The sequence below is a fragment of the Eschrichtius robustus genome, chromosome 6 (genome assembly GCF_028021215.1).
Source record: "Eschrichtius robustus isolate mEscRob2 chromosome 6, mEscRob2.pri, whole genome shotgun sequence".
Classification (NCBI taxonomy): Eukaryota; Metazoa; Chordata; class Mammalia; order Artiodactyla; family Eschrichtiidae; genus Eschrichtius; species Eschrichtius robustus.
Window position 1 is genome coordinate 24,312,076 of NC_090829.1, and position 27,484 is coordinate 24,339,559.

General features: G+C 41.7%; 1 protein-coding gene across 1 annotated transcript; it reads right to left on the reverse strand.

Moving 5' to 3' along the window:
• Window positions 1–2,417: 2,417 nt before the first annotated feature.
• On the reverse strand, window positions 2,418–3,551 carry PAQR9 (progestin and adipoQ receptor family member 9). Its single transcript, XM_068547346.1, has one exon. It carries the CDS (start codon window positions 3,549–3,551, stop codon window positions 2,418–2,420), a length of 1,134 nt encoding a protein of 377 aa, XP_068403447.1.
• Between the last annotated feature and the right edge of the window lie 23,933 nt (window positions 3,552–27,484).

Sequence of the window (27,484 nt, forward strand, 5' to 3'; positions counted from 1 at the left end):
GAAACCTTCCAGGGGAAAAGTGTGTTATCTTACTGGGCTCATGCATCATAATCACTTGAAAATTATATGGGTATAATTTTATCCTTAAGTGGCCTCTGCTTAAGGACAAAGACACAAGGCAAGAAGAGAATTTTCTTTGAGGACCTGGAAGATTGCCAACAAAAATTTAAAATGACAAATAGACGCTTTATTTCTTGTTCTCAAACTCATCAACCTTTTTTAGAAGTCTGTCTCTAGAGAGTTTCTTCTATTTTACAAGGAAGATCCAAAATGCTCCTCAACCTGTTTTTCTAGCTTCCAAACCAACATTTCTGGGGGCTCTGGAAGAGACTACAATGACATGCAAATGAGTTTGCATGTGGAAATAGCCTGATTTCCACAATTGTCCTTGAATACACGTACTGAATTAAGTTACAGCTGAGGATTAACATCCGTGGCAGGCACAACTCTCAGTCTCTGTAACCTAACAGGAATCTCCTTGCACTTTGCCAAACATGAGACACTGACACCCATCAGCAAAACGTGCAAAGTGTATTTACGATCTCATTAAGAGGTCCTAAGTGAAATATAGACATATATAAAGTTAACTTCTGTGTGCAATTAACACACAAGGATACTGGTTCCTCCAGGGAATTGTGCCGAGCCTCTCTGATTACAAGTACAGTAGTGATTAAAAGCATAAACAAAAAGAGCAATCTTGGCAGGAGCACCAGCCTACCAATGCTGAGGTAAGTGTTCATCTACCTTCTGTGCTTGATCTAAATTACACCATGAAGTCAAGACTTCCCCATTCAATGACTTATTTGGCTCTTCACCCAAAGGACTTGTCAAGAAGTGTGATAAGTATTTAAATAAGCCACCTCAGTGGTTTGTGTTAGTCTAGAGTTGCCATCTCAAGTCCAGGATAGCGTTTATGAGAAATGTCTTAAGTAACACTGGCCAATGTGGTTGTCAGATAGGATCTCAGGAGCGTGTTTCCCTAATTTTTCAACGATTTAGGGTGACCGCCATTCATTTCCATAGTCTGGATCCAAATGAGACTTCAGTGCTTAACTAGGCAAAGGTCATCTTATTTAACTCAAAATTTTCAGCTATAACTCAAGTAACATACTCCTGACTTTCATATTACAACTGCCATATTTACTCCTGAATACTACGATTTTAATTTTAAGCAAGGCTAGATGGGCTCAGTCTAGAACAGTGTCCTTTCACCTTCCCCGATGGCAGCATTAGGAACCACAGCCTCATTAGTGGGTTGATTTCTTCTCCTTGTAAGACAAGCCAAATGCTCTGCAGGTCCTAGGAAGCCACTACCGGTCCTACCAAAAACTTACAACCCATACCATCTTCCTTCCCTCCTGAGTAGAATGTTAAACCTTGATTTGCAATAAAGTAAGAAAAGCTTACACCTACTGCTCTCCCCATGCAAGAAACTATGTTTGAGGACCAGTCATTTGGGCATTGCTTCAAAAGGCACATTTATTCCAGTGGCAATTTGAATCAGTAGAGAAAGAGAGAATAAGATTAGAAACAAAACCAAAAAATAGGATGGGTTTTGTGGAATACATTAAAGTAAATAGCAATCTGGGACCTATACAAACCACTTAGCTCCTTCCCTATAGTTTAACCAGAGTCCCTAAGGTAGAATAATTCACAGTTGTATCATGACACACACAGGCCTTCAAAAAATACTGTTTAAAAAAGTAGCTGAGAACTCTCAAGCAGCTTGCCCTGATGTCCAGTTCAAGTATATGCAATGCAGAAGAGCTGCAAGATTCAAAACTACGTGACAAAGAAAATTCAGTGCAGATCACAGGCTTTGATAAATTATGAAAAATCATTGTATATATTACTATTTAACTAACATCTAAGAAACATTTTGAAATAATTAACGTGTGTTCACATTCCATGCATTTTCTAGCAGGTTAAGCCCTGGGTTAGTGTCTCTGTGCTCTTTTCCTACAAAGCTCTATTCTTTGACAAATCCAAGCATTCCTCACACCGAAACGGAAGTACCCAGGGATTCTGTCTACTTACCCTCTTTACTGCATGCCTGACCTCACAAGGGCTGCTTGTTATTACCTCTGGCAGAAAAGACGACTGGAAGATTGAACTGGTTGGGGTTTTATGTGGGGTTCTATTCGCTGCCTTAGAAGAATCCCTGGATGTCACAGACACCACCTGCATTTTTTCCAGGGGCAAGAACCAGCCGCCCTCTCCCTCCTGCTTGCCCCACCTCCCTCTTCCAAAGCCCTAAGTGCACTGAGACCCCCTTGTCGCACTGAACTTTTTCCCTGTGGTTTTGCAGCACCCTCCTCGAGCAAAGAAGGAAACACAACAAAACTTGAAAACAAACCAACAACAGAAACTTCAAACAAACAGGTGGGCGAGCCGGCAGTCTCCTCCAAGGCGGAGGCTCACTTTTTACTGCAGAATTCGGTGTTGCTGAGGAACTTCTTGATGACCAGCCCCAGGCAGACAGCCAGCAACAACATGTAGCCCACGGTGCCCGAGAAGGTGGGCGCGTCCGGCGGCGCCTTGAGGAACTGGCGCAGGCCCTCCTCCACGTAGTACACCTGGTCGTAGATGCTGAGGAAAGTGAAGATGTGGAAAAGCTGGTGGCTGTGGCCGATGATGTCGAAGAGGCCCGGCTGGATGCGCTCGGGGATCTTGCTCACGTTGAAGAAGGCGGCCACCACCAGCCAGAAGTAGCGGCGGTAGAAGTGCACGAAGAGCGTGGGGTTCTCGCCCCGCAGGTCGAAGAGCCAGCTCTCGAGCATGATGGGGCAGGCCATGCTCAGGGGCATGACGAAGACGAAGGTGCGCAGCGCGAACGGATAAGAGCACCAGTCGGTGCGGCTCTTGCAGCAGGCCACGGTGCAGACCACGGCCAGCAGGAAGGCCACGGGCAGCACGAGCGCGCGGTAGGCGGCAATGAGGCCCGTGCAGTCCACGTGCCAGCCCAGGCGCTGCTGCACGTACGGGGTCATCACCCTGGCGTCCAACAAGCTCAGGCCGGGCAGCAGGTAGTAGTAGTAGGCCACAGTGCTGCCAAAGCCGTAGTAGCTGATGGACGCGTAGTCCAGGTAGAAGAAGGCTGCGCGCAGGCGCAGCGACAGGCAGCTGAACACGTGCGCCGTGCAGCTCATGGCGAAGGTCAGCAGCACGCCCGAAGCGTAGCACCACAGCGGCAGCAGCCACGGATGGTGGAAGGGCACGTCGCGGCCGCTCAGGAAGAACAGGCGGCAGAACTTGCTCAGGAACAGCAGCAGTGGGATGAAGTGCGTCCAGAAGTTGAGCGTCTCGTTGGTAGGCTTCAGCACCGAGGCTAGGCACTCCTGCGCCGTGCACGGCAGCCGCCGGTAGCCCGACAGGATGAAGCACTCCACAAAGTCGTCGGGCACCTCGTCCCAGCGCAGCAGCGGCTTGGCGGAGGCCGGAGGGTCTCCGGAGAGTGAGGGGTGCGGGCGCGAGGCGGCCTCCGAAGCCGCCGCGGTCGTGCCGGGCGGGCCCTTTGTGCCCGCGCTCCGGGGCTGCAGGCGTCGCGGCATGGTGCCCGGGGCTTGGCTAGGGCGCGCACAGGCGACCTCTGGCGCCGGCTCCGGCGCGCTCGCCAGTCCGGACCGCCGGCTGCCGTCGGAGCCTTTGTGCGCGCGCCGGGGGCGTCGCTGCAGGTTCCAGAGAAGACCTGAGCGTCGGAGCAGCCGTTCCTAAAAAATAAATAAATAAGTAAATAAAAATAGTCATCGATTTCGCAGCCGCGTAGCGACCGGTAGGAGCGCACGGGGCTCGGCGGCCCCTTCGCCAGGCTCCCTGCTACCGGCTCTCGGCCGCCCGCGCTGCTGCAGCGGCGGTGGCGGCGCGGCTGGCGGCGGCGCTGCTGCGGTGACTGGGCATCGCGCGGTGCGGGCGCAGCAGCAGCCGCCCCCGGCGCGGGAGGAGGGGATGTGGGAGCCGAGGCGCTGGAGGGAGGGAGGAGCGGGCGCACTGGGGGAGGGCGGGGGCCTCTCTGGCTAGTGTTTCGCGGCGGCCTCGGGGGATAGAGTTGTCCCTGGGCTCGAGTTCCGTACCATCCCCCCCTCCCTCGGGTCGCAGAAGCCCGAGCTGGCCCGTTAATGATTGATGCGGGGGACCAAAGGCTGCTCCCGCGACTCGGCAGCCCGCGCCGAGAGCGAGGGTCGGCGCGGGGATTCGAAACCCGACAGCCACGCGGGCGTTCGACAGGACACTGGAGAGCCGCGTTCGCTGGGGGCGGGGAGCTGCGGCCGCGGGGGGAGGGGAGAGGAGCGCAGCCTGCGCGCCGGAGCCGGGGCAGGGCGGAGGGATGCGCTGACAGTAATCTCCGGAGGGGGCGGGGGCGCTCCGGAAATCGGGGGCCTTTGAGGCCATGTCTGGATCGGGGCGTGTCATTGTCAGATACCTGGGACTGCTCCTCTCTTTCCGTGCGTGTGCGCGCGCCCGCGCGCGCGGTCCTCACTCTTCAGCACCATATCAAGCATTAGTTTGTCTCCTTTCGTCTAGCGGACTTATTCAGGTGCGTCACTAACCTCCTTTCGTCCTTGTCCGGTCCAAACGAACGGTCCTCTAAACTGGCCTGTGGTCGCGCTCACCGCGCCTCGGGGGCCGCAGCTCACCCGTGCTCCTGTTCTTGTGTCTTTAACTAGGAATTTTGTTTGGAGCCCAAAGTCCTACAACTCAGAGCGGGCTGCTCAAAACTCCACGTTTTAATGAAAAATTTCAGGTGAAGACCAGATGATTCAGAAAGCCTGTAACGATCTGAGGAATTTATTAAGAAGGGGTTCCTAAGCAGGGCTGCGCCTGAGTCAAAGGCTGATCATAAGTGGGGGGCGTTGATGACGGAGGACTTCAGGGAGGAGGTGCGTTCTAGCCCGAAATGAAAAGAGAACGGAGACGAATTCGTAGAGACTCGGAGGGGTGGCTTGGAAAAAGCTTATGCATAATTTAGCAGAAGTACCTGGCAGGCTAAGTTTGGTGGCTGGGGCCCAGAAGAAAGGAAGACTGAAGAATGGAAAACAGTTGTGATGCACTGCGCTGTGAAAATATGCCCGTAAGCCTTGTGAAAAGAGGGGCTAAAAAACCTGCCTCCTGTAAAATGTTTATCATTTCACGGAAGTTTCTCTTAGTGATGCCTTGGGGGTGTGACTGAGTCTGACTTGCATCACTGACCTGCTGTATAGTGTCATGGCAACAAGGGCTAATCTTTAAGAAACGAGGCACTATTCTAAGTGCTTTACAGTTTAAAAATTTTTTAGGTATTATTATTTTTCCCATTTTGCAGGTAAGGAAGTGGAAGCACCACAACGGTGAATAATATGCCCAATTGGCAGAAGGGGGATTTGAACCCAGCAAGCTGCTTCTGGATCTCGTGTACTTAAAGCAGAACATCCAACAACCTGATTTGCTCAAAAGAAACTAGTAGGGAAGGATAGTCTGATTTGAGGAAAGCCTTTCATTTTCATTTTATAAGTGAAAGGCCACCTTCATCACTATAACAAATCCTGTAGGTACGTCAAGGAAGATCTACTTAGTGGTGGCTCAGAGGACTTAAGTTATGGATAAGAATTATTTATGACTAAGAAATCATTCAGTATTGTAAATGTCTAGAATTACTTAAAGGTAGTAGAAACAGTCCCTTTAGAAGTTTCCGCCTTCTCTTTCAAAAAAGTGTTTTCCATTAGTAACTGCTTTAGCAAACTCTTACATAATTAGACCAAAGGTACACTTGGGTCTCGAGCCTTTCTGAACTATCACAAATTTCTTATTAATGGATTTTAAATAAATGAGATTTTGCCGTAGTTACTTAACTAGTATTTTGTTTTGCCACTGTCTATAGCCTTGTTGTTTTAAAGCAAAACCTAGTTTCCTTTCACATCTGGACTAAGGATCCAGGCTAATTTGTAAAAGGGATTAAGATTCAGGCATTTATAACTCAAACCTGGGAATGATAAAACTGAATCCAGGGCAGGCTGGAAAAAAAATTTTTTTTTCTATTCTCTTTGTTACTCCACAAACAACCTGAGCTGTAGAAAAATGTTGATCTTATAATAAACCCCATATTTACCAACCTCTTAGTTGCATAATCAGCTCAGTTACATAATCGGGGAGAAAGCATAGAAAGTTCACATCAAGTGAAATAATGGAATTGACTGTAAATGAAAGTGAAAAAACGCTGGTTAGATGGAATAACATTTATCTTTATGACTAAGAGTGGTGAGACTGCCTATAATAAAAGATGGTGTTCTTTAAAACATTCAGTATTTTATAAAGTCAAAAGATCTGTTGTAACATTCTTATGTCTTTCGGAAAGCCTTTGTGAGTTCTGCTTTTCTCTTTTCTCATGCGTCTCCCACCACACATGAGGCACAAAATCAGCTGCTGCCTTGAAGTGGTGTTCCCGAAAGCTCTCTGATGCCAGCCAAGACAGGTGTCCTGGCTATACCTTGACAAAGCCAAGTAAAAAGGAACTAAGGAAACTGCAAAATTCACCTAACTTTTTTTAAAAAAAAAAAAGCAAAACTATGATTTTTGCTTAATTACTACCAATCTATAGAATTAATTTTTCTTAAGGTTTTTGAGATGTAAAACTGTGTTCCCCAAACCTTACAAAGGCTGGCTTTTGTAGTTTATTTTAACTCCAGTAAACTAACTGCCTCTTGTCAGTGAGAACCACGATTCCGTCCCCTGGGCTTGGCTAAACAGATAGAAGCAGCGGGCTGGCTGCCATTCCCTGAAGGTGCACTGGGAGATAAGGCATCTCTAAGGTAACCAGAACTACCAAGTTCCTGATAGAGAAGAGTCACCAGATATTACATTGGAAAGCCAGTGCCAGCATTTAGAGGCAGAAACCAGCTAGTTCTCCCAATTGAAATCTTGTCAAACCAAGGCTACAAATGTGTTTTTCGCAGTTCTGTGGAGGCTCTGTACATTTGGGTGCTGAGGGGTCCTGGCTGCAAAACTCAGTCATAGGTAGGAATTGTAGCAAGCAGGACAAATGGCTTTTGCCCTTGTGGTTTGCTTTGGTGATGTTCTTATAGACCAACTATAGGTTTATTTGTGTTTCTCTCTGCAGTAATAAGATGAAGCATATATAAAAATTCCCCAGCAAATGTGATGTCCTCTATTAAGGATGATGAGATATTTGTAAAACCTGCAGAAAGAAATATGCTATGGTATTTGTTAATACTACACCTGGTTTTGGAGGAAGTAATTTTTTTGCTAGTCTCATTTTTAGAAAATGAATCAACCAACCAAACAAAACCTACTATGGACCCAGTGCTTAAATGCACCCATGACTCTGTATGAAGAGAATTCTATAAGGTTTGGTCCCTCTCCTTAGAATATGCAGTCTAAACGAAGTGCTTCCCTTTCCTCAAATTGAAAACAGTCATAATGTTATCATCCAAACTCTTCCATGCTGTTTGGGATTAAAATATACACACTACTATGTATAAAATAGATAACGTGGGAAAGGGACGGTGGGAGGGAGACGCAAGAGGGAGGGGATATGGGGATATATGTATACATATAGCTGATTCACTTTGTTATACAGCAGAAACTAACACAATGTTGTAAAGCAATTATACTCCAATAAAGATGTTTAAAAAAATAGATAACCAACAAGGACCTATAGCACAGGGAACTATACTCAATATCTTGTAATATGTTGTATCTTCCAATATACCTATAATGGAAGAGAATCTAAAAAAGAAAAGATATATATATATAAAACTGAATCACTTTGCTGTACACATGAAACTAACACAACATTGTGAATCAACTATATTTCAATACAAATTAAAAAAAAACGAAAACAAACAATCACTTCCATGTCAGATGTGGTCACTACCAGATTATAGGGTCCCGGCTTCCTAATGGTGGAAAAGCTTCTGGCAGTGGCATCAGGTGTAACTATGGCAACTTTTTCAGGGCAAAGTGCAATCCAAAGCCTGGGTAGAGGGCTCAAAGTGAGACAGAGAGTGGTGGGAGACTGAGTTCTTAACCTGGCACCGTTCCTGCCTGGTTACTGACATGGTGGCAGGGTTCTCTCTCTCTTTTTTTTTGGCTGCACCGCAAGGCTGGTGGGATCTTAGTTCCCCGACCAGGGATTGAACCCGCGCCCTCGGCAGTGAAAGTGTGGAGTCCTAACCACTGGACCTCCAGTGAATTCCCAACAGGGATCTCTTTTGAAGGAAAGCTAAGGGAGCCTTGTTGAGGGTGTTTTTGCCTTTTGAGGTTCTATGCCAGGAGTGACAATTCCATATGCCCCTCTCTCCACAAGTTCACCTGCTCTCTACCAGTGGTCTCCAGAGTGGGCTGCACGTGAAGACCGATTAAGGTGAAGAATAAGATGTCACAACTTCTGTTTCAATAGATCTCATCCTTCTGAATGTCCATACTCTGTGAAGGTTGTATAATACGCTTAATGTGGAACCCATGGAGGTAACTTACAAATAATACGTTGGGTCGTGGGGAGCGTCTAAACACTGGCAGGTAAAGGGCACGTGATCGAAACTGTTTGACTACTTCCGCCCTGGAGTCCATTGCCCTTGTTTGTCCGGTCTGCTTCCATCCCCTGTCCCAGATCCAGGATGGACTCCCCTTTCCTGCCTCTCAGGTTGCTGGAAAGGGTGTTTTGGAGTCACCGTCTGTCCTCCTACAGTCCCTAGGCTCTGATTAGCCCTGCCCAAGCCTTCAGCCCCTCCCACAGCTTTCCTGAGCTAATGCAGTCTCCATTCTGGAGTTATTTCTCCCAATTCTGCCCTTTCTGTTTCCTGACTAGAGCCTGTATTGTCTTCCTATAAAATCCTCGTATTTACGTGTTACATTCACCCTAATTCAGAGTTACCCTTTGGGGAAGAGACTTTTTTGGTAGTGTCTTTGAGATGGCTTCCATTTATTTAACTTTAGAAACAGTGATACAAATGTGTAAGATAGATGACTGAGTGCCTGCTTCTCATTATTTATTGACAGTTTTCCTTGAGACACAGTGCTTTGCACATAGTAAGTACTCAACATGTACTTGCGATTGGGGCAATTCTTTTCAGTACTGTAGATCTTTAAAAGGTTAGAATCTTAGAATAGTCATGTCCTGTAACCCTTTGGTCATCTACAGAGTTCGTCATCTAGTCCAACTCTCTTCCCATTTATCATAGTTGTTTCAGTTTATTGAGCATACACTGTATTCAGGTACTGGGTTAGGTACTTTACCTATATTATCTCTAATTCTCAGAATACTCTTTGTAAGGTAAATCCACTGTCCTCATTTTCAGACAAGAAATCAGAGGCTCAGAGATGTGAAGCAGTTGGGTGGCAGAGCCAGAGTCAAACTATTAATTCCAAGCTCCTCACTCTTTCCCTTTTGGGGCACTATCCCCGGCAAGGCTATGGTGTAGCGAGCCTTGAACATCTCCAGCAAAGGCACCTATTACCTCACATGATCTCCCCTTCCATTTTAAGCATTTTAAATGGTCGTTGTTGGAGAACTTTGTGAATAATTAAATGAGCACAACTGATGAGAAAAAAGCCACTGTTGCGTCTTGGCCTAAAGCTCAACCATAAGTGTTATTGAATGTGGTCACTGGTTGGATCTGGTTAGAAAGTCCCCGAGAAGAATGATGCCAAATAAGGCGTGTGTGCATGCAGTATGTGTCAGCTGCGTATTGATTATCCATGGCTGGAAGGTACATTTCATACAAAGAGCATTCTCCTGTAAACAATTAACATCTGCTGTTACCAGAGGTCTTGCCATACCCTCGATCTCTACAAAGAGGCAAATAGCAGATTCTGTGATTTCAGAGATGATCCTTGCATTTAGTACAATATTATTGACTACAGTGATTGATTAATACAGAAAAGAAAATATTCTGCTATGGTTTCATTTGGTTTTTTTCTTTTTAAAAATTAAGAAAAATGTTTATTTAGGCATAATTCACATGCAACATTATATTAGTTTCAGGTGCACAATGATTTGATATTTGTATCTATTGTGAAATGATCACCACAATAAGTCTAGTTAACATCCATCACCATACATAGTTACAAAAAAATTTTTTTTCTTGCATTGAGGACTTTTAAGATCTACTCTCTTGGCAACTTTCAAATATGCAATACAGTATTATTAACTGTAGTCACCATGCTGTACATTACATCCCCAGGACATTAATTTTTTTAACTGGAAATTTGTACTTTTTGACCCCCTTCACTCATCTTGCCCACCCCCAGCCCCTGCATATGATATTTTCTTCCTCTGTCTGACTTTTTTCACTAGCATAATGTCCTCAAGGTCCATCCATGTTGTCACAAATGGGAAGATTTCACTCTTTTTTATGGCAGAATTATATTCCATTGGTGTATCCATCTATCTATCTATCTATCTATCTATCTATCTATCTATCTATCTATCTCTTCTTTATCCATTCATCCATCTATGGACACTTAGGTTGTTTCCATATCTTGGCTGTTGTTAATAATGCTGGAATGAGCATGGAGGTGCAGATATCTTTTCGAATTAGCATTTCCGTTTTCTTTGGATAAATACTCAGGAGTAGAATTGCTGGATTGTATGGTAATTCTATTTTTAATTTTTTGAGAAACATCCATACTGTTTCCACAGTGGGTGCACCAATTTACATTCCAATCAACAGTGCACAAGGGTTTCCTTTTCTCCAATACAGGTTATTTCTTACCTTTTTGATAATAGCCAGTTTAACAAGTGTAGGGTGATATCTCACTGTGGTTTTGACTTGCATATCCCTGATGATTAGGGATGCTGAGCATCTTTTCATGTACTTGTACATCTAGCTTTTTAATATAATGATTTTCTTTTTCTTTGAGGTACAATGTCTATTTGTTGAAAATATTTATCAACATAATTATCTTGGGACCAATCACAAAACTAATTGAAGGTATCGTATCTTACATATATTGATTTTTTAAAGAGTGTGATCTTACATTCACCTTGTGCCCCATTCATGTGAAAACCACAAGAATGTGGGGTTACAAATAATAGGACTTTCCTCCACACATTTAATTCATTTCTACACAATGAACAAGGAGCGTTTTTTAAGGAACATGCGTAGTCCCTTGGTCACCCAGTGGCACGTTTCCTTTGAGCCATGTGTTCTGAGAACTCTATGGTCAAAATGCATTAGTTTTGTTTTATTCTTGGTCCCTGCCCTGCTCCTCCACACTTCCACCACACTCAGCTTTAGATACCTCATTCTCATACACACTTAACTCACTGATTAGAGATAACCCAGTGCTGGATAGGGATTATTGAATAAATCTATAGTGAGCATTCAGGAGACAGGCCAGTTGTTTATTTAACAGGCAATGATAAACACCACTTATGCACATAGCTGGTACCTATTGCTCAGGGCATGGAAAGGCAGAGGAGCAAGTTGGAGCACAACGAAGTCAGAACCATCCCTCTTCTCACTTGGAGGGGAAATGGGTCCACAATGTTCTAATGCAACCACTTTGTGATTACTTATTTAATGCAGCCATTTTGAAACAAGGAACATTTCAATGCTGCTTCAAACACCATTAAGCTTCTGATGTTTTTACTTCTAAGTAATGTGCTAGACAGACACCTGCACCCCACCCATGGAGGTCAGGGCTGGGGTGAGGGTTAAGCACCATCTGGCAAGAAAACTATGAAAAACGAAGAGTCTGACTCATCCACACTTGTTCATCTCAAAGAGAACTGTCATTCCTGGATTATTTGTTTGTCCCTTGGTTTCCATCTCTGTTCTCTGATTTCCCCTTTACTGTACCAATGCCCAGGCTCACTTCTTCTTCTTCTTTTTTTTAATAGATCTTTATTGGAGTATAATTGCTTCACAATACCATGTTAGTTTCTGTTGCACAGCAAAGCGAATCAGCCATATGCATACACGTGTCCCCATATCCCCTCCCTCTTGAGCTCCCTCCCATCCTCCCTATGCCACCCCTCTAGGTCATTGCAGAGCACCGAGGAAGACCTAAATAGACATTTCACCAAGGAAGACATACAGATGACCAAGAGGCACATGAAAAGATGCTCAACATCACTAATTATTAGAGAAATGCAAATCAAAACTACAATGAGGTATCACCTCAGGCCGGTCAGAATGGCCATTATCAAAAAATCTAGAAACAAAAAATGCTGGAAAGGATGTGGTGTAAAGGGAACCCTCCTACACTGTTGGTGGGAATGTAAATTGATACAATCACTTCTAATTAACAGCTTTGAATGCAAGAGCATGAAACTGACTTTGTTTTCCACTTTAAATTGCATGAATGTCCACTCCTATGTTTTGGAAGCTTCCTGATTATACTAACTTTATTTAATTGGGTCAGTGTTGGGAGGGAAGGGGGGTGGGAATGGAATGACTCTTCGGATTACAATTCTATCTCCTATTGCAAGCTCCAGACTGCATCGGAAATCCTCAATTAACATTTCTAACAGGTCCTTCAGTAATGTACATATATTCTATCTACTGGCATCAAATTCCTTTGCAATAACTTAGGGGAGACAGGCTAATCCAGGTCTGGTAGATGTCAACGCAACACTTTGTTTTCTCATACTATTAAACAAAATTAAAACAAATATCGAGTAATTAGATGTGGGCCTGTCAAAACCATAAATTTGTAAGACATTTTAAACAATTCAGAAATAAAGTAGAAAATGAAAATCCCATAAAAAAGGCGATTAGAGATGGAAGAAGGGGTGAGGAAAGGCTATTTTTCTTGTTTTATTTGGTAATTTAAAAACCGGTAGTGATTTTACACTTATGTCAAGAATCTTTTGACTTTGCTGTGAAGAATGTTCTATCTCAGGAGAGACAAAGCATGGTACAAATACTATAAAAGAAGGAATAAAATGGGGAGGGAGGAGAGGATTTCTCCGTGTGAGAGGGGCATGGAAATAGCCTGCCTTAGTTTCCAAATTGGAATGGTATTGTATTAGGGCTGATGTGGTTCTTAAATTCTACGTCAGCCTCATGGTTGATGGCAGAGAATCATCGCCCCAGTGGGGGACGGAGGGGAGTCCCTTGTCGGGGGGAGGGGGGGCTCCTAAATCCTGTCCCATGTGGTTGGTGGTCAGCTCACGGAAGAAAGGGATTTTTAATCTACATCGCTCATCTTTTAAGACAGAGGTTGCTAGTTACCGTGCTCCCTCATTCAATCCTCTCTCTCATCCGCTGCACCAGCCTTCCTGCTGTCTCTCTAAAAGCATGTGCCACCAGGAGAGGCTTCGTGTCGCTGTGCGCAAGCTGTTCCCTGCACCACAGCCTGGCAGCAGGGGCAGGGAGGTCTGACAGGCAGCCTGTAATCTGCCGGCCACACTCTGGGCCCAGGCGTGGGCTGTCTCCCCAGAAGAAAGGGTGCCTTTCCCTGACTCACTGCTGGGCTGACAGCTGCCCCTGGGCCCTTGCACTTGCTGTTTCTCTCTGCCTCAGATGCCTTCTGCCCTGACATTCTCCCTTCATTCAGTTTTCTGATCAACATCACCATCTCTCAGAAAACTCTGCCACCCATCCGATCTAAAATGACAGCTCCCGTCACTCTCTGCCTCCTCACCCTGCTTTATTTTCTTCATATTTTACTAGCTGACACTGTGTAATATATGGCATGATATATACGTCTTCATTCTTTCTCCCCTCCTGAAATATAAGCTCTGTGAGGGCGGTAACTTTGCTCTCTGCTGTATCCCCAGCACCTATCAGAGGGCCTGGCACATAGAAGGCACTTAATCAACATTTGTGAAATGTTTAAAAACACCCATTTCCAAGGCTTTCTAAGTCCAGAGTTAGGCTCAATTCAGAACATTTGTACTGACCCTGTTCAAGCAGACTCTTCTCTAATTAACTGATCTCCACAACCCAGAAAAGCTAAACCAAAAATAGAAAACACAAAAGCTGTTGGCTGAGAACCTGTGACTAGGGCTGTGGTGTCTGCACTTCAGAATCAATCACTTGGGGACCTTAACAACAAAACCCCCAAATGAGGCATGCCACCCCACTCTCACCACTCCCCTCAGCTGAACCTCTGGAAAAAGCCCTGTTCACTGGGTGGACAAGTCATTTATCTGGAAAGAAACAACATATAACGTGGGCTATTATGATAGGAAGACTTACCAGTGCTTTGATTTGAATTTTAAAGGTCAATTCTAACAAAGTAGTTTGTATCAAAGAGAATTCCTCAAATCTCTTCTATTAATAGCATCATTTTGCACCCGGGCAGCTCTGCAGAGGCTATTTAGGATTGTCTCACCATGGTTTCACCTTAACTGAGATAAAGAAGCAAATGTCAGCGTGGATATAGTGCCACAGAGATATAAAAAATTTACACCCTCTTTCCCTATGGCCTGAGCTTTTAGAACTTAACAGATCCTTTTCCTGAAAGTCTGATTTAAAATGCTTGGAGGTTTGCAAATTTTAAAGAGCTTTTAGGACCACAACACTAATTTAAAAAAATTTTTTAAATTTAAGTATAGTTGATTCACAATATTATACTAGTTTCAGGTGTACAGGGTAGTGATTCAATATTTTTATAGATTATACTCCATTTAAAATTATTATAAAATATTGGCTATATCCCCTGTGCTTTACAATATATCCTTGTAACTTAATTTATTTTATGCATAATAGTTTGTACCTCCTAATCCCCTACCCTTATCTTGCCCCTCCCTTCTTCCCCTCCCCACTAGTAACCACTAGTTTGTTCTCTACATCTGTGAGTCTTGCTTGTTTTGTTCTATTCATTTGTTTGTTTTATTTTTCCGATTCCACATATAAGTGATAACATACAGTATTTGTCTTTCTCTCTCTGACTTATTTCACTAAGTATAATACCCTCCAGGTCCATCCACGTTGTTGCAAGTGGCAGAATTTCATTCTTTTTTATGGCTGAGTAATAGTCCACTGTGTATATATACCACATCTTCTTAAGCCATTCATCTGTTGATGAGCACTTGGGTTGTTTCCATGTCTTGGCTGTTGTAAATAGTGCTGCTATGAACATTGGGGTGTGTGTATCTTTTTGAATTAAAGTTTTTATCTTTTCTGGATATATACCCAGGAGTGAAATTGCTAGATCATATGTCCTGGGCTTGAAACATGGCTTTGTTATATATCGACTGTGTGACCTTGGGCAAGTTGTTTAACCTCTCTGATCTGCAAAGGGAACCCGTAATGTTGTCTTGCAAGTTTGTTGGGAAGATTGATGCATAAAAAGTGCTAGATACAGACTAGGTATCAATAAAGTGTAGCTGTTACTGTTGTTCCTATGCCCTCCCCCCAAAACCTTAGTCAAGGAAAAACAAACCCAGCCACAGATATTACAAAACACTAGTTTAAGATGGTAGAGCTTTCAAGAGTGTTTATTTTTTAGTAGAGATCCTTGAAAAGAAAAAGCCACTGAGATATAAAGGGATGAACTTTAGTAACGGGGTGGACATCTGGGCACGGTCCAGCTACATGCAGGGGGACGGGTTAAGTGTTAGGGGAACAGTTTCCCCTGACGGTGCCGGGAGGAAGCCAGTGCGAGGAGGACGCGTGAACACATGAAGACAGATAAAGTGGTGTCCAGGCAGGCAGGCAGCCTTAGGGCAGGTAGCTAGCCATCTAGCTAGCCTGAAGAGGGACACGGCACAGCAACCAGAAACCTGGAGGAGTTGAGATGCACACTTGTAAGTCTGAGTAGCTGACATCAGGGCGATCCGTCAGGAGGTGGGGAGACCACAGCACCTGTTCTCATGTTCAGTCCTGGAGAGGTTGGCGGTGGGCAGACCGACAAATCCCAACAGCAGACAACTGCTTCTGTGCTTCCCTTTTAAGTCTGGCAAGAGTAGCTTGTGTATGTCGATGTGTCAGTTGCCATTTATTTTTATTTACATAAAAGCATTTTTTTAGAAATAGAGAATTCTGGGGAAAAAAACGAATTAAATTCTAAACCGTTAGAAATAGTCTAAATGCTCTTCTAATCTTTCTCAATATTCCTACAGATGTTTCACGTAATTATAATCCATGTGTGAATTCCATCTTCTGTTCTAAATGTAGATATTCCCATGAATTAACATAGTACACGTCCTTTCCATTTTTAATACCTCTGTAATCTTTCATCCAGATTATATCACAGTTCTCCACTGGAAGTATTGGGGATGCTAAGAATTTATCATAATTACCAATTGCACTATTATGAGAATATCTTTGGCCATTTTTTTCTTTTACGTTGTTTCTTTGCCATAAATTCCCCAAAGCAGAATTATGAGATCAAATATATGAACAGTTTGGTGGCTTCTGACATGATTGACAAATTTCTTTTGCAAAAAACCCCTGAGATCTCCCTCCTCAATGCCCTGTCAACCCAAAGCCCACATAGGTCTCACATCCCATGTTCCACAGGGACATGACCCCACCTCTGCCCTGGACCCTGGATAGACACACTTCATGTGTGCATCAAGATTTGAGCAAGGCCAGCTTCGAGGCAGAGGTAAGAGTTGGTGCTGGGCAAGCTGACTCACGCTGGCCTCGGCCCAAGGCTGACCTCAGCCCAAGAGAGAAGGCAGAGAAGAAATGCTGCTTCTCTTTCTATTGATTCTTAGAAAACATATGGTAGAGGGAAACAGGATACAGAACTGAACTGGAAAAGGACTTTCCTATGTGTAGTAACAGAATTTACTGTACTATACTGTTATCAGGTCTTTTAATGATAAAAGATCCTATTTGTTCGTTTAGAAGTGGAGATAAACGATTCTTCATTCACCAACTGCTCTCCGTTTCGTTGTTCCAAAGGAAAGTGGTGAGTGCATCACAATTTCATCCCAAATGTGTCTGTAAGCTCCATGAGGGTGGGTCCCTGTCCAGCTGTGCTGCCTCTCTATTCCCAGCACCTGGTACAGCACCTGAAGTGCAGGAAATACCTGTTAAATTCATAAATGAATGAATGTATGCCCAGAAATAGGAAATCAATGAGACAACCCAGTTCTTTTTCTCCAGGGGACTTTCTATACAAGAAGCTTTCTTGCTTTTCTTTCATAGTGAACAGTGACAACACAACACTTAGCAGACGTGATGTGAACATCAACCATACCCCGATGTAAAGACCAGCCCAAACAAAAGGAAATTACTTCCAGAAATTCTCTCGGGAAATGCTATTTAATCAGTACTTTCTAGGGAACCTGCAGGATTATTTTGAATTCGGCTGGTGCACCGGTTCTGGTTGAGGGAATGAAGATCTGATGAGTCAGCCATGCAGCCAGGGCTCTATCTCTAAATGGTCTTTCGTGAATTAATCGTTAGACCACAGGCAGGGCCCCACCCATGTTTACTTTCCATTTGCAAGACTATGTTTCACAAATCCCCAAATAACACGGAAAATAATTTTTCTTCCAAAAAAATCTATTAAAAACATAAAACTATGGCATGAATAGGATTTCTTTTCCATTTCCATTTCCAACTGGTTGTTGTTAATATAGAGAATAGCTATTGATTTTCGATATTATTAATTTTCGATACTAGCCATTTTTTTCAAAATCCTTTAGTATATTTTTGTTGTTGAATCTCTTATGTCTTCTCATTATACTCTCACATCATTTGCTATCATCCTTTTAGCACACTGCTAGATTTAATTTGCTAATATTTTATTTAGAATTGTTTATCCCCATCTTCATAAGTAAAATTGTTCCATCATTTTTGTGTTGTGTATTTTGTAGTAGGTTTTGGTATTAAGGATATGGTAAAATCACACAGTGAAATAAAGTGCTTTCTGTCTTTTTCCATGGTCTGGGATGGTTTGGGAAGGATAGGAATAATCATGTAGTGCTTATTCCAGAATTATATCGTTTTATAACATTAGGAAGTATATCAACATTGTCTAGAATATTATAACATTAAAGGTTAAAATTTATGTGATTATGGTGATGTAGATGAAAAAACTTTGACAAAGTAGGTTTTCTAATAAAAATTCCAAATGTAATAGGAACAAAAGGAAACTACTTAAATTTGCTAATAACTATGAATTACAATCGGCAACATCATATTATTGAGTGAAAAATCAAAGCTACTGTCATTAAAATCAGCGACAAACCTGGGATAGGCACATTCACCACCATTCAGCATTTTTTGAAAGTTTTAACTAATGTGTTTGGGACTCTTCCATAAATTTAACAAGTGGTATAAATATTGGAAAAGAGGATAAACTTTTTGCAGTGGTGTGACTATATACCTAGAAAATTCAAGACTCTGTTAAAAACCAATTAGAACAATTAGAGATTTTAGCTCAGTTGCTGAATGCCAGGTAAATATGCCCAAATCATTGTTTCTTCTATATTAGCAATTGTCTATTAGATATGGAGAAAAATCCCATTCAAAATAGTGACAGAAAGAGCAGATTCACTGATAAAGGCACAAGAATTTTACTTTTAAAAACTCTAACATTTTCTTGAAGAACCTAAATAAATGGGGCATTACACCATGTCCATGGATAGAGAGATTTAATATATGTGTCAGTTTCTGAACAAATTAATAGGCATATTTAATACAATCCAAATCAAAATGTGAAAATATATTTTCTTTGAAATTGAACAAATGATTTAAACCTTTGTATGGAATAAAAATATTTAAAATTTATTGGATAAATTTAGAAGGGTAGTAAGGGAGTACTCGCCTTACCAGAGAGAGAAAACGTACTATAAAACAACTAAAATCAAAACAATATAGATGTGACACAACTACAATAGAATCCAGAGATAGACTAGTCAGGCTATATTTGAGAACTTGTGCCATGAAATGTGTGTTTCAGTTAAATGGGAAGGATGTTTCTTAAATGGGATTAGCACAGTTAACTGTTCATCTGGATGTTTGGAAGGATAAGGTCCTGAGTGAGATTGCTTGGGTTAAAATTTCATTTTTGTGTCTTAGTAGCTGTGTAAACTTGGCTGGTTCCTTAAATTCTCTAATCCTTAATTTTCTTATCTATGTGAAGTGAATCAAGTGCTTACAGAGCTCCTGGCATATGGAAATTGCTCAGTAAATTTCAGCTATTATTGTTGCTCATTATTATTATTTCTTCTCACTGTATAAAAATAAAACCCAGATGGGGGCATATATTTAGAAAAGACAAAAACTCTAATTCAACAAGGTACATGCACCCCAGTGTTCATTGCAGCACTATTTACAATAGCCAAGACATGGAAGCAGCCTAAATGTCCATCGACAGACGAATGTATAAAGAAGATGCGGTACATATAGACAATGCAATATTACTCAGCCATAAAAAAGAGTGAAATAATGCCATTTGCAGCAACATGGATGGACCTAGAGAGTCTCAAACTAAGTGAAGTAAGCCAGACAAAGACAAATATCATATGATATCATTTATATGTGGAATCGAAAAAAGTGATACAAATGAATTTATTTACAAAACAGAAATAGGCTTATAGACGTAGAAAACAAACTTATGGTTACCAAAGGGAAAGCGGGGGGTGATAAATTAGGAGTTTGAGATTAACAGATATACACTACTGTACATAAAATAAACAGCAAGGACTTACTGTATAGCACAGGGGTATCTTGTAATAACCTATAATGGAAAAGAATCTGAAAAAGAATATATATATATGTATAACTGAATCACTTTGCTGTACACCTGACACGAACACAACATTGTAAATCAACTATACTTCAATAAAAAAGATTGTATTCTCCCCCTCAAAATAAATAAATAAATAACAAAAAATCCCAGAGGGATTAAAGATCTGTTTAAAACGTAAAACAATAAAAATAACAGAAGGAAATATAGGAAAGTATTTGTATAATCTCAGTTTGAGGGAGACAGCCTGCAGGAAGACAGAAAACCCAGAGCCATAAAAGAAAAATCTGATGAGTTTGACAACATAAAAATTAGGAACTTCTGCCTAGGAAAAAATAGTAATCAAAGTCAGTATAGGACAGACAAGAAATTAGTATCTTTAAAATACAGAGAACTCCTACAATCTGAAAAGAAAATAGAAAAAGGAAAAATGGGCAAAGGGTATGAATGATCAGGTCACAAATTAAGAACTTTATATAGCTGAGAAATGTCTGAAAAGATGCTCAGCTACACTGGGCCAGTGAAATGCAAATTATAATAGTACTGAGTTGACTTTTTATTTTAATCCAACAGACTGACAAAAATCTGTAAATTTATCCTCCAGCTCTGGCTGGAGGATAGAGAAACAGGTGGTCCCCAGTGTTGCCGGCCAGAGTATGTCTGCTACAACTCTTGGTAAAGTTAAATCAGTTGGCTAATTAGTTAAAATTAAACTTCCACATACCTTCTGACCCAGAAATCCCACTTTTGCAACTCTAGCCTATAGAAATGAGAGCACAAATCATTAAAGGATAGGTGTATAAGGGAATTTGGTACACCAATTTTTTAGACCATCCCCTCAAAAAAAAAAACCACTGGAAATAATCTGGAGGTTTCTCAAATAGAGAAATGGATGAACAAGAGATGCACTATTATGTCTACAAAGAATACATTCCATGTTATGTATTGATCTGGAGTAACAAAAGCAAGTTCCTGAGTCATGACATAATGGCTGACATTTATTGAGCACTTACAACGTGCTAAGCCATTTAAATATGGTCTCTTCATTAAACATCTGTTGTCAGGGTTCTCTCTCACCGGATCTGCATCCTCCTCCCTGGTGTATTCCGGGGTTTGGCTTTCTCTGCTCTGTTTTATCTGAATTGAAATTATTGTCCATTGGTGACTTCCTTATTTGTTCTCTTTGTGTTTTAATTTTATCCCTCTCCCCCCCCCCCCAATTATCTATACAGTTTGTCTGTGGAACAACAGGAGACAAATGTTTGGTCCACTCTCTTGAACCAGAATCCTTTAATTTCATGTTGTTAAACAAGAGGGAGAAAGCTGCCCTGCATTTGCATGCTTTGATTTATATATAGATTTGTATGAGGGCAGAGGAAAGTAGGAAAGAGTAGACAATGAGTCTTAACATTTGAATTAACACATTGGCAATCTATTGTCTTCGAGTGGAAAGCTCCCATGATTTTGTAAATAACATTATTTCACTTTACAACTGTGGATATCCGTTGTGAACAGATTGAATCTGATTCAGTTGTAAATTGATTCAGGGACCTGAGTCAACTAAGGTACAATATCTATTATCATCATATTAATTTGTCAGTTTTGAATTATATACTCACAAAGAAGGTAAAACCCCAAAGCTGCCAAAACACATCATGTTAATTAAGGCCTCCCAGCCAAAGAAAGTCTTTTAAAATCCCAATAGCTAGGAATAATGCATCTTGTTTCAGAATTTAAGAGCACTATTCCTCAGATTTCTAGTTTAAATTTTAAAAAGATCTATAGATAAAAGCCTATAGGAAAAGGAAATTACATTTAAGAGCACCTTTGTGCCATGTTCTGAGAGCATAAGGAGATTTAAAAGCTACCTTATTCTTCTTAATGTGTATATGTTTATAAAATTATTTTCTTTGCTTCTCTGCTAGTCAGTGGCGCACACTCATTAAAAGTCAGGGGAACAGCATGTTCCATTATCAGCACACTAAACCACAGGATTAACGAATATTCTAGCAAAAGCAATCACATTTATTAACGTCCCCATGGAGCTGTGGTCTGAAACAATAAACTTAGCCATCATAATTTGGTATCCATTAGTCAAATAAATTAATTCATCCATCCACGGTTTCGAGTATATTTACAATTTAAAAAGGATAACTTTGGGAAAAGAATAGACCCAAAGGAGTGTACACTATTAATTTGCATTACTTGGCAGCTCCTGATTCTGGCAAACCACACGCAAAGGGTTAATGACTCAGTTGGTAGCTGCCGCATTCCGTAGTTGAAGGGGGTGGCAGGAATTTAGAACCAAAATGATTGCCTGGAAAGGCAGCAGGGGCACAAGAAGACAGATGGCAGAGAAAAGGGAATGTGTTTTTCTGTGCATTTACCAAATATAATTAAGTACCTCCTTTTTACCAGTGTTAGGTGCTTTTCAAAAAGGATTGCATTTAATCCTCTGACTAACCCTTACAGTTGAAGAAATCAGATGAGCGAGAGAGAGAGGTACTTGCCGAATGTAGCACAGCTAGTAAGTGGGAGAGCAGAGTTTTGAATGCAGTGGAGCGATCTGAGGTCAAAGCCAGAGCTCTATTCTCTGTCACACTGTGTGTGGACTGTTGTCTACACTTGAAATTATTTGCTTAATCTCTGAATCCCTTGCTGGAGAGTAAGCTCCTTGAGGGCAGAGGCTGTGTCTCCCTGTGGATCCAGGTGTCCCTCATTGCCCTCTACAGAGTCCTCAGTTGGGAGCAGGGCACTTCCTGTTCCATTTACTTCCCATTTGGTGCAACCTGCTAGGAATTTATTCCTTCACTTTAGACAGGCCTCTGGTGCCCCTTCTGACATTCATCCTTTCTTGGGCTTCTGCTTCCACTCTTTCCCTGGAAACCATTTTTCATGCAGCAGCCAGACCGATCTTTTGAAATGTAAATCAGGTAGTCTTGATCTTTGAATAAAATCCAAAATCTTACCCATGGCCTCCTGGCCCAATTACGGGCCCCTGTGAACATGTGCCCTCAGGACTCCAGCCTCGTGCCTGTGCTCCAGGCACAATGGTTCTCTTCCTGTTTCTCATTACTCTGAGCTTTGTTCCACCCTGGAGCCTTTGCACAGCTGCTTCCTTTGCTCTTTGTTTTAATTATCCCAGAGAAATACATGCACAAGGAAACATGTGCAAGGACGTTTATTGAAGCAACTTTGAAATACAACAACTGAAAACAACCTAATGTCCTGCATCAGTAGAAAAGGGCCTATTCACTACAATGTATATCCTCTGTACAGCCGGTCCTCCGTATCCGCGGATACCGGGAGACCATCGTCTTCAGAATATTATGCAGCAGTTGGCAACACTGAGATACACGCTGATGGGGGTATACATTGGTACAGTACTTGTGGAAGGCAATTTGACAATATCTATCAAAATTAGCAATTCAAAAACGCTTCGTACAGTTTCCCTTTTGGAAATTCACCCTACAGGTATACTTCCACAAGGGAAGTGACATAGGTACAAAGTTCTTTATTGTAGCACTCATCGTAATAGTAAACATTGAAAACAACCCAGGACTCCATCAACATCCATCCAGGGGGCTGATTAAATTATGGTACAGCCATACAGTGGAACACCATGGTGCTGAAAAAAGGATGAAGATATTCTCAATACTCTGATATGGAAGGGTTTTCAAGATAAGTAAAGTCACTTTAAGGTGCAGAATAGTGCATAAAATGGGGAGAAAATAGGAATCTATATTCATATTTGCTTGAAATGCATGAAGAATAACTGATGGTAATAAGAAACTAACAACAGTGGTTACCTATGAAACTTGTATGGGAATGGTGTAGATGAGGAGCAAGAATGGGGAGGAAAGCGTCATTGTACATTTTCAAATACTTTTGGGGGGACTTCCCCGGTGGTCCAGTGGTTAAGACTCCGTGCTTCTGGGCTTCCCAGGTGGTGCAGTGGTTAAGAATCCACCTGCCAATGCAGGGGACACAGGTTCGAGCCCTGGTCTGGGAAGATCCCACATGCCACGGAGCAACTAAGCCCGTGAGCCACAACTACTGAGCCTGCGCTCTAGAGCCCATGAGCCACAACTACTGAGCCCACGTGCCGCAACTACTGAAGCCCTCACACCTAGAGCCCGTGCTCTGCAACAAGAGAAGCCACCGCAATGAGAAGCCTGCGCACTGCAACGCAGAGTAGCCCTTGCTCGCTGCAACTAGAGAAAGCCTGCGTGCAGCAACGAAGACCCAATGCAGCCAAAAATAAATAAATAAATTTGTATAAAAAAAAAAAAAAGACTCAGTGCTGCCAGTGCAGGGGGCACGGGTTTGATCCCTGGTCAGGGAGCTAAGATCCTGCATGCCATGGGGCTAAAAAATTAAAAAAAAAATACTTTTGGGGCTTTAACTATGTGAATATACTACCTCCCCCCGCCCCTACATACACAAAACAAGGAAGAGGTGGGTCTACATATTCTGACATGAAAAGGTCTGCAAGACAAATTGTTAAGAAAAACGAGCACGCTGCAAAACGACGTGCAGACTCTTATCAAGGTTTAGAAATATAAGGCCAGGGGATTGGGAGAAGGGCGCAAGAGAGGGGCTTGATTTTTAGGGGTGGGCTGGCCAAAGGCAACTTTCCTTTTAGCTGTGTGGGTCAATTCTTTTTTAAAAAGAAGAATGTAGTATGCATTATTTATGAATTAGTTATAAATAAAGGAATAAAAAATATATCTTGGGTGGAGTACTGCCAGGTGATGACCAGATTAAGGGTTGGCTTCTGGGAGTAGGTGATTGAAATGTAGTGAAGGTGAGGCTGGAGTTAAGGAGGTACCGGACGTGTTGAGTCAAGCTGTTACCCAGAGCTACACACGTGGTAAAAAGCCCCAGTGTGATGCTGGGAGCTGGGCTGGGACAGCATGGGGCAGCTCTGAAGGCTGAAAGACCCTCTGAAAGTCTTCATCAGGAGAGGCAGCTCCATGACTCCCACGAGGGCATGGCTGGAGGTTCTAGAGCTGAATGGTCTCCAAGGAGAGATGGCTTTATCTGGTGGTGGAAGGGAAATAGAAGAGAAATACCGTCCAATATGGAGGCCACTGGCCACATGTGGCTCTTGAGCACTAGAAATGTGGCTAGTGCAACTGAGGAAATGAAGTTTTAAATTTTATTTTGATTAACTTAAATTTAGGTAGCCACATGCTTATTTGTGTTTATCACATTGGACAACACAGAGCTAGCCTGAAGCTGCATGAGGAACCGATTCTGGTAGTTTGAGGTATAAAAGAATAAGTGGCCTCTGCTAGAGACGCCCAGGGGTGGTGTAGTGGCCTTAGGAGAGGACCTGGATCCCAATGATGCAAGAAGAGGAAAAAAAGTGCTCTGGGGAAAGACTGAATATATAGGAGGTTAGAAGGTATTTATGGGAACAAGGATCTAACATCTCCATCATTGCAGAAAGTTCTACTGGACAATGTTAGTCTACACATGCTGCTACTGAGCCCTTGAGATGTGCTGTGAGCATAATACACACTGGATTACAAAGACCTAGTCCCAAAAGAAGAATATAAAATATGAATAACTTTAAATATTGATTACATGAAATGATAATATTTTGCATATGTTACATCATATAAAAATATTATTTAAAGTAATTACAAAGGGGGAGGGAGGGTGGGGGAGTGATGGAGTGGGAGTTTGGGATTAGCAGATGTAAACTAGTATATACAGGATGGATAAACAACAAGGTCATAGTGTATAGCATAGGGAACTATATTCAATAGCCTGTGATAAACCATAATGGAAAGAATATGAAAAAGAGTGTATATATGTATAACTGAATCACTTTGCTGTACAGCAGAAATTAACACAATATTGTAAATCAACTATACTTCAATGACATTTTAAAAAAGTAATTATAGCTGCTTATTTTTTAAAGTAGCTCCTAGAAAATTTTAAGTAACATATGTGACTTGTATTATATTTCTGTTGGACAGAGTTGATCCAAAAAAGTGCAGGGGAAAAGATTGAGAGGGAGATCAGGTCAGAGCGGGGCTGAGGATTGTGGGGATAAGAGGTGCTTTAGTACATTTTGGTCCCAGGTGGTGTCCGGTCTTCTCTCAGTTTGATGGGAAGGACCCCTACGAGACCTGCTGACGGCCTGGGGTCCCAGCCTAGAAAGCAGTAGTATGGCTTGGGGTGATGTCGAGGGCTTTGTTTGCGGGGTCAGCTCAGGACTTTCCAGAGTCTCTTTTCCCCGTGAAAATGTACTCCCCTCTAGTCTTAACTTGGGTGATACTGTCTCCACATCCTATTCCTTTATATGGTAGAGTTCACCCTAATTAAGACTAGCCTTTCCTTAAATATGTAAAAAAGATGCTCAACTCACTTATATTAAGAGAAACACAAAGCAAAATACAAGGAGATATTTTTCACGTAGCAGATTGGTCAAGATTTAAAAAAAAATTAAGTATAAACTGTGTGGGCAAGATACAGGAAAACAGGGTTATGGGAATTTAGTTAGTACAACCTTTGTAGAAGACAAATTGATAGTGTCTATCAAAACTTTAATTGTGTATTTGCTTTGACTCAATCCTGATATTTATTCTACAGATACACACAGTGCAAAATAACCTCTGTAAAAGAGTATTCACTGCAATAATGTTTATACAAGAAATAATTGGGAATAACTTAAATGTCCATTACTAGAGAGTGATGAAATACATGATGAGTATAATTTCAATAGGATTATAAAATAATCATGTAACTTCAATAGCAGGCAGCCGCTAAAAATAGTAAGGCAGATATAAAGCAGATCCAAACGTACAGAGAAGGATCTCCAAGATATAGCATTAAGTTAAAAAAAAAAAAGGAAAAAAGAGAAGAAGCAAAGTGAGAACAGTGTAGGTAGCACACTGCCATTTCCGTTGGGGATGGAGCTCAATATATTTGTTCAGTTCTATGTTTATACATGTATAGATTTATTTGAAGGTTGTATAAGAAACTAGTAACAATGGTGGCTTCTAAGGAGGGGAACTGTATTGGGGGAAGAAGAGAGTATTTTGTACCTTTAAGTTTTTTATGACCCGTATATATTGTCAATCCAATAAAAGCAAATAAAACATCTAATGACTTTTGAAGTAGGAAATTACCTCTTATCACAATACCATAGAGCATCTTTTGCCTACACTTCACAGTTTAACTCTTTCCTGGTGCTGCAACTCTCTCTTTTTGCTTTCTAGAGAGTTAGATTTACCCTCTTACTACTTAGCAACTGAAGGGAAAATTGTATGTATTTATTTATTTGATTGTCAAGTACAGTATCTGGATTTACCAATTTTTAGATTTCAAGGATTTTGATTTCTTTCCCTCTTATTTTGTCCCTTTCTTCATGCTTATCGTTAAGTTAATGAGGGTTTTAAAAAATATTCACATTGAACAGCAGCAACTAACGCAACAATGTAAAGCAATTATACCTCAATAAAGATGCTAAAAAAAGAAATATTCACATTGAAAAATCAAAGTTCTCTTATTCTTCCTCTTATTCTTTGAGTACCCTTGAAATAAACATTTAAAATTACACAGAAGTGAAATAGAACCAAAATACCCGATGTAGTGTGCCCTCTAGTGGTTAAAGAAAACACTCTCAAACTCACCAGCCCCTTCTTTCCTCAAGAATCAAGAACTTCTGTGTTTTACTAAAAATAGAATTACCATATAATCCAGCAATCCCACTCCTGGGCATATATCCAGACAAAACTATAATTCAAAAAGATACATGCACCCCAATGTTCATTGCAGCACTATTCACAATAGCTAAGACATGGAAACAAGCTAAAAGTCCATCAACAGATGAACTGATAAAGAAGATGTGGTACCTATATATAACACAATG